Source organism: Echeneis naucrates, chromosome 14, assembly GCF_900963305.1.
Source record: "Echeneis naucrates chromosome 14, fEcheNa1.1, whole genome shotgun sequence".
NCBI classification, from domain to species: Eukaryota; Metazoa; Chordata; class Actinopteri; order Carangiformes; family Echeneidae; genus Echeneis; species Echeneis naucrates.
The window spans coordinates 11,249,306-11,259,644 of record NC_042524.1 but is presented as its reverse complement, the minus strand read 5'-3'; the positions used below and the strand labels follow the sequence as shown (position 1 = coordinate 11,259,644).

The 10,339-nt window shown below is 41.0% G+C and overlaps 3 protein-coding genes across 4 annotated transcripts; 2 read left to right on the top strand and 1 right to left on the bottom strand.

Annotated features, from left to right (window-relative positions):
• Window positions 1-903: 903 nt before the first annotated feature.
• LOC115054636 (alpha-crystallin B chain-like) lies at window positions 904-1,846 on the top strand. The gene is made up of 3 exons (XM_029519934.1): window positions 904-1,119; window positions 1,446-1,568; window positions 1,658-1,846. The coding sequence occupies exons 1-3, from the start codon at window positions 940-942 to the stop codon at window positions 1,844-1,846; spliced, it is 492 nt and encodes a 163-aa protein (XP_029375794.1). The 5' UTR covers window positions 904-939.
• A 514-nt stretch (window positions 1,847-2,360) lies between these two features.
• On the bottom strand, window positions 2,361-4,294 carry mia (MIA SH3 domain containing). Its single transcript, XM_029519685.1, has 4 exons — window positions 4,012-4,294; window positions 3,736-3,869; window positions 3,474-3,584; window positions 2,361-3,394 (listed from the first exon to the last, which is right to left on the bottom strand). Exons 1-4 carry the CDS (start codon window positions 4,127-4,129, stop codon window positions 3,371-3,373), a joined length of 387 nt encoding a protein of 128 aa, XP_029375545.1. The 5' UTR covers window positions 4,130-4,294; the 3' UTR covers window positions 2,361-3,370.
• Window positions 4,295-4,669: 375 nt separating this feature from the next.
• Window positions 4,670-10,293, top strand: bicdl2 (BICD family like cargo adaptor 2). Of its 2 annotated transcripts, XM_029519520.1 has the most exons (10): window positions 4,670-4,770; window positions 5,470-5,958; window positions 6,876-7,091; window positions 7,332-7,448; window positions 8,058-8,204; window positions 8,384-8,530; window positions 8,767-8,841; window positions 9,016-9,098; window positions 9,183-9,297; window positions 9,379-10,292. In XM_029519520.1, the coding sequence occupies exons 2-10, from the start codon at window positions 5,713-5,715 to the stop codon at window positions 9,538-9,540; spliced, it is 1,308 nt and encodes a 435-aa protein (XP_029375380.1). In that variant the 5' UTR covers window positions 4,670-4,770; window positions 5,470-5,712; the 3' UTR covers window positions 9,541-10,292. The 2 variants fall into 2 exon arrangements, with proteins under 2 accessions (XP_029375380.1, XP_029375381.1); XM_029519521.1 differs by lacking the exon at window positions 8,384-8,530 and having other exon boundaries at window positions 9,379-10,293.
• Window positions 10,294-10,339: the final 46 nt, after the last annotated feature.

Sequence of the window (10,339 nt, the reverse complement as noted above, 5' to 3'; positions counted from 1 at the left end):
ACGCACTTACTTGTTTTCTGTGTAGCTTTTATACCTTACTGTGGCTCTGCTTTGACCAGTCTTCTTTAGCTAGCTAAATGGCAGCTCTTTATTCTTGCATTTAAATTCAGTTGCACTTGACTGCTTTTCTGGCTCACTACTAAAAAAAGAAATGTGACGTGTTTCAATCAAAGTGCACATTAAGGTGGGCACAGTAACACTCCGTGATTCATGATGGTTTATTTTTTCCCTTGAATCTATAACACAAATTCCATTTTTGCTGTATCCTATTCTGGAAACAATGCAGCAGGGAGGATAAAGCAGAGACCGAATCAAATTAGTTTGGCACAACTTTTGCCCAGTTGGAAAGGACTTTTCAACTGAGCTCATAGCAAAATGACACATGCTTAGAGTGTCACCTAATACTCTCCCGTACAAACTCATCAATTCTCATTGAAACACACTTCCACTATGCTCACAGCCCTAAAGCTTCTGGCAGTAGAAGCAGAGCAGGCTAATGCTCTGGCAGCTATTCCTCAAACAAACACGCACAGAATCACAAACACACCAGAGAGGGTATTTCCTGGGGAATGGGTATGGGGGCATCAGCAGAACGCTGAGCCAGTGTCACCTCATGACTGGGAGAAGGGGGAGACAGAGACAGAGTTACAGAGGGAAAGGAAGAGAGAGAGACAACCAGTCACAGTCAGACAGATGAAACAATGAGAACAATGCAGTGATAAACAGTTGACATCATTGTTCTAGAAAAATCAGCCTGCTGGCAGAGTTACTATGCAAGTGTGGATGAGATGTTATGGGGCAGAGGAGGGGGTGGAGTGGAGGTGAGCAGAGACAGTGCCTGGCCTATAAATGCACAGGAGGAGAGCAAAGCAGCACCCATCTCCAACCAGGCCAAACAAAGACTCAATCTCCCTCATACTCATCATTTCGAATCTCATCATGGATATTCCCATCCAGTATCCCTGGTACCGTCGGGCATTCCCACATCGGCTCACTGACCCCTCTTTGGCAGAACCTCTCACTGACTGGCCCCTGATCTGGCCCTTCACCTCGTCTTTCCCCTGGATACGCCCTTCATTCACACGCTGGTTCAACTGGCCTGACAATGGGCACGGTGAGGTAAAGTAAAAACTTATTTGTTTCCTATGTAATTCTGTTCTGTTCTGTATCTCTTCTATGTGTAAAATAACTACTAACTTTATTCCCAATACCACCAGAGAGAATAATAATGAATCATATATTGCGGTGTGTTGAATGGGATGTTAATGATCACTGAACAAAAATCTATACCCTTTGAGATCTTTTGATGATTTTACTTTTCTATGTTTAAACTGAACACTGTAGAATATCCACTTCCGCTGTATGAATTGACAATAATGAGCAAGTGTAAGTTTAATGCCTAGCTAATTCATTTCTAAGAACCTCTGTGCATTGTCTGTATTTAGATGCGCATGGAAAAGGATCGCTTTGTCATTTATCTGGATGTGAAGCACTTTTCCCCTGACGAGTTGTCTGTCAATGTCAGTGACAAGTTCATCACAATACACGCCAAACATGAAGACAGACAGGTTAGAGAGACTTCAGATATCTGCAGAAATAGTCCCACTAAATTGATTTGGTCATACTTCACTGATACACTACCAAACTCTGTTTCCAGGATGACCATGGCTTTGTGTCAAGAGAGTTTCTGAGGAAATACAGGCTTCCTGATGGTGTGTCAGGTGGTGATGTCACATCCTCCCTGTCTTCAGATGGTGTGCTGACAATCACAGCACCTCGATCATCTCCTGGGCCGGAGCGCAGTATTCCCATTTCATTTGAAGAGGGACCTAAACAGAAAATGTAGAGTATTGGCTGATGGTCTTGACACTCACTACTGACCCCAAATGCTGCCTGTTTTTGTATCTAACCTGTCCCAGTATTGTTGGGATTAGAGCGCACATTTAGTTGGATACATGTCTAGATGTCTATGAGAGCAAGTGTCCTCTACAAGGTTAGCATCTAACTCCTAACTCTTAACTCCAGTATCCTAATATCTCAGTGAGACCATTGTGCATTAAACTTTCTATCAAAAGCCAACAGAATCACTCACAATGCCTCTGTGCTAAAAATATTCACACCACCATCTCAATTGCACATCAACAGCATGTAATCATAGATTGAGAGGTATTTCCTGTCCTGATTTGGTATAATGGTTATGGTCTGTATGCTGGCCCTGTACATTTGTTCTAAATTATGAACTGTTGTCAACACCTATTTTACATGGAAGTGCTAAAAAGTCAAGGTGAAGGAGTGGAAAAATCAAGACCTGCACTGAGATGCATTTCATTTTATTTGTTTCTACATTTCATGGTACTGTCAGAGTGGATACAATTAACATGCAAACTATGGTTGCTCTTTGAGTATAGTCTTGATTTCTGTATGTGTGAGGAGGAAGGAGTTCTCTGGAGGCACATGCAGTCTTTTAATTTGTTTACCAAAAGTAGCCACCATAGGACCAGGGACCAGGTGTGTTCTCTGATGAAAGGAATAAAAGGGTAAGTGAGTTGAAGGGAAATTAAATGACAAGGGAAGAACTGATGTTTGACGACTGACAGCATTTATCACTGTGATGCATGGCCTTTGTGCTGCTAAGGATAATGTGTGTGTGGCCCATGTGCTTGAGGATAAAAAAATACAGCTCTGTCATCCCTTTACAAAACTCTTTGGCATATTAACAGGGAAAACATCAAACAGAATAAATGGTGAAACTCATGTCTATAATGTACTCGTCTGTTTTGCCCTCTGTTTTGAAAGAATGTTACATAACAACATAGAATAAAACAGTTTTATGTGACTTAAAATAATAACTGCCACATGTTAAGCAAACAGGTTTTTATTAGTTTTAATTGTCAGTTGTAGAAATGTGGTTTCTTTATTTATTCTAGCAGGTAGCATGTTGATACAGTATCTTTTAACATCAATACTAATATAGCCCGCCTTTGCACTTAGAATGGCTAATTCCCCTTGATTGAATTCTGCACCATTTCCTAATAGTGCATAACAGATAAAAAACAGATGTAAACAGCATGAAGGAGTGTTAAAAATAATGTATCAGTTTCAAATAGTAAGACAGAGGGAGTAAAATACATGATGTTGAACAGCAAAGGTTTTTGTTTCAGCAGTGAGAACTCTGATTATAAATTCTGATAACATTTTTGCTAAGTGGAGTCATTAGACCTGTATTGCAATAAATTGCGGATAATCAGCAGTTCAGATCTACATACATACTGTCAAGGATGCGAGCAAGATAAAATACCAAATAAAAACGCTTTCATGTACTGTGGGTCACAAGGTTGTTCTCTTCTTGTTCTTATTGGTAAAGGCGTCATCAGTAACAGTAAAAGTCCCATTTCTGGGGAAAAAATAGGAGACATAGAATTAGGAAAACAGTGTATCAGGCAAACAGGTGTGTAGATGCAGTCTTCACCTACAGTAGTTTTGACTTCAGTGCTGGCTGGCATGAGAGGATGTGTCTCCTCCACTACACTGCTGGGGAAGTGGCCAATACGCGCCTCCTGTTGTCCGTAGTATGAGTCTTGCACCTGAAAGCGGATGATGCAAACAAAAGTCATTTACAGCATTATTCTTAAAGGGTGAATATTAGTGCTACATTTATGTCACTTATTCATTCCATTTTAAGACCACATTCAGTCAAAGCAATTCGTATTATCCTGTAGACAATATTTTACTCACACTGCCAGCCCAGAAGAGGTTCCCTCTGTCTTTTAGCATTGCGTACACATAGACAATCTGCCCCTGTCTGATGGGGATGAATCTGCAGTCTCCAGGATAATAGTCCTGTAGCGCACGAGCAATCAAGATAGGGTCTGAAAGAGAAAGAGATGATTTAAGTGAGGCATGTGAACTGGAAAAAGTATGAATATTATCTTTTCAAACATCCAAAATGATTACAAAACAGTCAACCGTTAGCTGTAACTGTAAACCTGAGTTAGGGGGTGTGCTACTTACGGCTGCATTCGGAGTCAGCACAGAGTTTCTTGTCAGCAAGTTTTGGCATCGGCCTTCCAGCTTCAGAGGATGGCAGCAGAAGCCACACTGAGAGAGCAAGCCAGAATTTGTATGACATCTCTGCAATGAATGCACACTCTGATTCAAAGTCCCACTGTTTGCTGTCTCTGAGGAAGAAGGGTACTAAAAGCAGTCCCCTTTTCTACTCTCCCTACCCCCTACCTCACACACAGACACAGACACACACACACACACACAGACACACACACACACACACACACACACACACACACACACACACACACACACACACAGAGACAGAGGTCCTTTGAAAACATTCATGCAGGTAAACAGGACAGGGAATGAGGAGGAGGAGGGTCAGATTAGACAGGCTCTTGTTTGTCTCTTAGCATTCCCCTCCCCTCCCCTGTTTGTCTGTTACCCTGTTTCAGCCCCCGCTCAGACAAATTCCAGTTAATATAGTTTATGTTTTCCTTATTTAATCAACCACTAGATGTCAGAGAAAAAACACTGTTGTTGTTCTTCCTTATTCATATCGCCCTCTTTTTTGCTTCCTTCACCTTTTTAACTGTGTAGGTGGAGCTGCTGACTCCATTGACTTACTGTATGTTTCCACTGCCAGGGAAACCAGCCAAGCCTCTTATGCAAACACACCCAAACACACACACATGCACACACACACACTCACCAAGCAGAAAGACTTCAACTGTTAGGTGAGAGTTGGCTGGGATCTGTCAGGTAGGACAAATTACTTTTTTCTGTTCAAAATGAGGTAGCTCAAGAATGTAACAAATGCTGTCAGTTACTGTAGGGAGCAAGTAATTAGTGAGAGTGAGAATGAGTTCATTATATTTCTTTTAATAAAGTTTTAATGAAATGGCAGCATAGCTGTACGTATGTAGGAGGTATTACTGTAACAGGTGGCACGACACCAGGCTAAAAGAAAGAAATGACAGGAAAGACAGTGAGGACAGAGATTGCATTAGAATAACATTTTGTTTACGTAGAAACCATTAATGTAGAAATAATCCTGGAGTGACTAGAATTGATATGCGCCTTCCAACATCAAGCCTAATTATGGGCTTCTTTAAGGACAGGTGGGCAATGGGTTTTTCTTTAGACTTAGCTTCTCTTGATCACTTTACAGACTGTTTTTGGATGAGTCAAGAGTTTGTTTTCTTTGTTAGAACTAATGGAGCACAGTTCCTTTGGAATTTAGGGAGGGGAGCAGCACAAAGATATCAGTGGCGATGGTATTTCGGTCAGAGTAACAAAAGCGTCTTTCAGACAAAAGATATCCTTGAAACCAATATGAGGTTATATTACCAAAAACTGTTCTGATTTTTACATATACACGAGTGCCCTGAATTCCACAGTTACATTTAATAAAAAATGTGTTGTGTTTTTGTGGCACTGAAGGTCTTATTTTGCCCACAGAATCATTTGTGAAGAAGGGTGAAGACAGTTTGAATGATACCAGCATCGGGACTAAAGCACCACAGCAAAAATCAAGTTTAGTGGAGATAGACTGGCCAACACAACTGACACATTAACTCTCTCCAGACCAGAGCAATAAGCAGAAAAGAGAAACAGGTCCAACTGTCCTCTTGCCCACCGTGTGAGAGTGGATGACAACACTTTGGATGATGCTTTCCATTTGAGTCCTGCAAACCTGCAACAATGTTCACCCAAAGGAAAAGCAGTCTTCCCACCCCCAGCCTGGAAGATTCTTTCTTTCCATTGTCCTCATCTCCGTCAATGTCGCTGTCCTTTGCTCTCTCGACATCTTCATGCTCTCCAGGTAGCATTGACAGTGGAGGAGGGATAGAGACAGATTTGATACTAGCTGCAGAGCTGGGGCAGGCGTTACTGGAAAAGAGTGAAGAGCTGGCAGCTACTCTGGAGCTGAGGGAGAGGGAAATTGAGGTAATTATGATGCTCAAATTATGAAAAGCTATAGTGAGATGGAATCTTAGGGGACACTCAAAACATTTTTACTACAAACAAGCAAAGTACATTTGATTAATTCTAGCCTGCAGTACTGTTTCATTATGAATTTGGGAAGAATAGAAAATGTGTAACTATCGAGATTAATTATTTAATTCACTCATCCATTCATCTTCTACCATTTATCCATTTCGGGGTCGCACGGTTACTGGAGCCAACACACAGAGACAGACAAAGACCAACAACCACTCACACTCACACTCAGACCTCAGGACACTTTAGAGTCACCAGTTAACCCAAGCATGATGTCTTTGGACGGTGGGAGGAAACCCACCTAGGCTCGGGGAGAACATACAAACTCCACACATAAAGGCCCCAGGCCAGGAACCGAACCTGCGACCTTGTTGTTGTGTGGCAACAGCGCTAACCACCATATCCACCATGCCCTATTAAGATTCAGTTTTTTCTATTATAGCTTAAAGTATTTTATCCTGTGTTAGTCTTGACCTGCACTAATGACAACAGTAAAACATAAGCAATACACTCGTATTGTATTGCTAATAGAAATCTTTACATTAAGTCCAGCATTATGTATATGAGTATAAAATGTCCCTGATGTATAAAGTAAATATGAAGCCACTCTGACACATGGCAGTAGGAAAATCACAGAGTTTAAAAATAAAAATGAATGATGGCTGAATTCCTTTCGGCTTCAGGCTCCTGTTGTGCTGTCTTGCTGGCACACTGTCATGGCCTACTGGGACATTTAGACACAACATAAAGCTTGTGAGTGTTGTTTGCTACAAATAAGCTGGCTAGAAACCAACACACTGAAATTTCACATCACACTGAAGGTAATGTTTCAAAGTCAATAAATACTATGTTCAACATTTCAGGCTTTACAGCAGGAGAAATATGTTCTCCAGAGGAAGCTGGATATGGATGAACTGGCATCTGGTCAGAGAGAAGCGGAGCTAACTGCAGATTTAGCAACTTTGAGGGCTGAGCTGGAGCGTCATCACAGCCAAGGCAGAGCCCAGAGACGGGATGAGAGCGAACAGCTGACTCAATTAGCCAATCATAACCAGCGACTGGTGGAGCAGCTAGCAGAGGTTAGTTTAACCCTGGCCTGATAGGTTGAACGAACAAAAACATAACATGGTTAAATGCAAGTATATACAATAAATGTGCCTAATGGTGAGTGGGAAATAGGAACTGTCTGCATTTTAACCTATTTCACGTCACATGTCACTCAGACAGGAGCAATGCAGACCAGCAGGTTTGGGAAGTCCAATCTTTGTCACACAGTGAGCAAAAGCCTTTCTCTGTTTCTCACTGCCCCTCCCATCTAGGCTGTAACTCTGGAACACTCCTTGAGGACTGAGATTCGCTCCCTCAGAGAAGAGATGGATGAGTCATCTTTAAGCCGAAATATCAGCTTCACACAGATAGAGAACATTCAAGCAGAGGTAAATGACACGGGTTTCATGTGACTGGAAGGAACACAATGTGGCATGACACAGGATCATAGATTAAAACAAGAGGCATTAATTGATTATTCAAACATGGACAAACTGTATGAATGTATACATCTTCAATGTAAGGAGGCCAATTTAATTGTGTTTTCGTACATTAAAACAAGACCTATCAGAAGATGTATGTTACCAATACTAATATTAATTTTAAGGTGTCTGCTTTAAAGCCTCAAATTAGGTCACGTCTTTAGGGAGCTTCATTTACGATAGTCTGTAATCATGCAAAGTCCTGTTTGGGTGGTTTGATTCTGACGTCCAACTGCCAAGTGTACAGCAATGCTGCTGAAATGGAAATTTGAGCAGAATATTAAATGAATCCAGCAAGGTCTCACTGACTGTCTAACAAGTTTTGACATCTCAAAAGCATTATTTTTCTAGATTGAATTACTTCTTGATCAGAAGCTCAATCCAAAAGTCAGTGTTTCATGATCTAAACATGACGATCATTTTAGTCATCATCATTTAGACCTTCTTTTCTTCTTGATCGTGCCATTTATATACGAGTGTTTTATGTTCATCCATCTGTCTGTTCTTCTTTTGCAGAACAGAGTTTTGTTGGAGCGGCTGTCACACATGGAGGTGCAGCTTAAGGCTTCACAGGAGGACAGTGATGGACTGCGAATGGACAGAGAGGGACTGCGTGAGAGACTAACAGAACTCCAGATGAAACTGAGAGAGAAAGAATCAGAGGTAAGGATCCATTAATCTAACTGTAGCATTTTAAGATGAACAGGAGGAGGCTCAGGAGCTGCAACAGATATCACCCATCACTAACAGAAGTCACTAACAGAACTAGTTTGAAGCTTTTGATTTGGGAGCGAGCTCGTGTCTACATCTCACAGCATGTGTGTTTATGTGTATGTATATAGATAGAGCAGCAGCAGGGAGTGGTGTTTGAGTTGCGTACCTTGAATCGCTCACTGCAACAAAAAGCTCTGAGCCTGGGAGAAGAGAGCATCCTGGACAGTGCTCACACACAACCTTTGTCTCTGCTTAGTGAAATTCAACAGTCACAGGTACACACAGAGACACCCACAAAGCACTGGCAACTGCACTGGCAGATGCACAACAACTTGAAAGTCTAGCGTTTTCTGGAGAGCACTAGTGTGTCCTCAGCCTATACCCATGCTTCCCTTTATGGCATGATACTAACTGGTCTCTAACCACATTTTCATTAAAAGCACAAATGCCCACTGAGGACTGTTTGACCTTACTTATGTTTGCATCTGCTGTCTTGTCTCCTGTTAACTAGGCTAAGGATGCTCTTCTAGCTCACTCCACAGTTCTGCAAGCAAGAGATGAAGAAATACAAAAACTGAAAGAGGAGGTCAGTCAAACTTTACAACTCATAACTATGTATGCACTAACACATTTTCACATGGTTACTGAACTCAGTAAAGAAGTAGAGTGGGTGTTTGTTTCCATTTTAGTGCCTGATATATTTTACATGGGTGAAAGGAAAGGAAAGGAAAAATGCAAGATAATTTTTCATGTCTGGCAGCTAAAATCTCAACAAGAAGAGCTGGAAACGCTGCGGGAAGAAATCAAGCCATTTCGAGATAGCCCAGAGAAGCCAAGCTATAGGTGAAGCTACACAACAAAACAATTGCTTGACTGAACTTCATGAAAACACAACAATGTCTTACCAACGATTATATCCCTGTGCAGTTCCTTAGAGAGTGAGTTGATCACTGTGCGGCAAGAGAAAGAAACACTGACTCAACAGCTTCTCAACACGATCAAACACAAGGTTGCACTGTCCCAGGAGCTGGATGCATGGCAGGTCAGTCTGAGTAGAGGGGTATACAATTTTAGGTGTAAAGGCTATTTTTTCCCCCTATCTGAACCTTTTATTATGTTGTAGGAGGATATGCGGTTGGTGATCGATCAGCAGGTGAACCAAAGGGGAGAGCAGAAGGAAAAACAGCAGGAGAACGCCAGCACAGCAGGGCTTTACAGAAGCAAGTCTTTAAAACTTAAGGGAGACGGGGCGAAAGGATTCTTCTCTTTTTTCAGAGACAAATAGCAGAGAATTGGCAGCAATATACACAGACTGACACTTCGCTTTATCTCTTTGACTGAGAGCTGATTTTGTTGGATAATGTGCTCTTATCAAAATCATTAAGTTGACCATTTACAGACCTCATATTTAATGTATTTGTATATACAATATATGGATGTAAAGTAAAATTATAAGATTTTTTATTAAAAAGATAATCTTTCACAATCTAGCTTTGGTTTTCGTTAAAAGTGGATTTACCAAATGTTTTTGGTGACTCTGTGTGTTCAGACAGAGTGAAACATGTATTACAGGCAGTAAAGCTGCACAGAAAGGTAATGTAAAGCAGAATGGACTAAAACAAAGATGCCAGTTTAAAAATGTTTGTGCAAATTCACACAAATCATGGTGCCATAATTTGTGGAGCGTATAAATACACTAGTGTTTTCCTACAGAACTGGCAACTGAGTCCATTGGCAATTTGTCAGTGAATGTTTCCTCAGTCAGTATTCCAAAATTTGAATGGCTTGGAAAAGATGTGTTTCACACCTGAACACACCTTGAACTAATTTACATATGATAGCACATTTATTTTGTTTATTTTGCGTTTCTGGCAACCTACAGTAGGTTCAGTTTCCACTGTCCTTTTAGCTTACTGAATGATGTGATTTTCTTTTGGCGTGCTATTATAAGTGACCCTTTTCATATTACATGTAGTCCTTTGATTCATTACATCATACTAAATGAGAGAGGACCTTTAACACAATCAGTACAGTGTTGGAAACAGAAGAAACTGCAATGTCAATTGGAGAAGAAAAAAAAAGAT

What these genes read in the sequence shown, in the direction of transcription:
- LOC115054636 (XM_029519934.1), top strand. Translation starts at nt 940, where the DNA reads ATGGATATTCCCATCCAGTATCCCTGGTACCGTCGGGCATTCCCACAT. An exon ending in CTGACAATGGGCACGGTGAG is followed by an intron (nt 1,120 to 1,445) that starts GTAAAGTAAAAA and finishes GTCTGTATTTAG; the next exon opens with ATGCGCATGGAAAAGGATCG. An exon ending in CCAAACATGAAGACAGACAG is followed by an intron (nt 1,569 to 1,657) that starts GTTAGAGAGACT and finishes CTCTGTTTCCAG; the next exon opens with GATGACCATGGCTTTGTGTC.
- bicdl2 (XM_029519520.1), top strand. Translation starts at nt 5,713, where the DNA reads ATGTTCACCCAAAGGAAAAGCAGTCTTCCCACCCCCAGCCTGGAAGAT. An exon ending in TGAGAGAGAAAGAATCAGAG is followed by an intron (nt 8,205 to 8,383) that starts GTAAGGATCCAT and finishes GTATGTATATAG; the next exon opens with ATAGAGCAGCAGCAGGGAGT. An exon ending in TACAAAAACTGAAAGAGGAG is followed by an intron (nt 8,842 to 9,015) that starts GTCAGTCAAACT and finishes CATGTCTGGCAG; the next exon opens with CTAAAATCTCAACAAGAAGA.
- mia (XM_029519685.1), bottom strand. Translation starts at nt 4,129, where the DNA reads ATGTCATACAAATTCTGGCTTGCTCTCTCAGTGTGGCTTCTGCTGCCA. An exon ending in TGCTGACTCCGAATGCAGCC is followed by an intron (nt 3,870 to 4,011) that starts GTAAGTAGCACA and finishes TTTCTCTTTCAG; the next exon opens with ACCCTATCTTGATTGCTCGT. An exon ending in GCACTGAAGTCAAAACTACT is followed by an intron (nt 3,395 to 3,473) that starts GTAGGTGAAGAC and finishes TTTTTTCCCCAG; the next exon opens with AAATGGGACTTTTACTGTTA.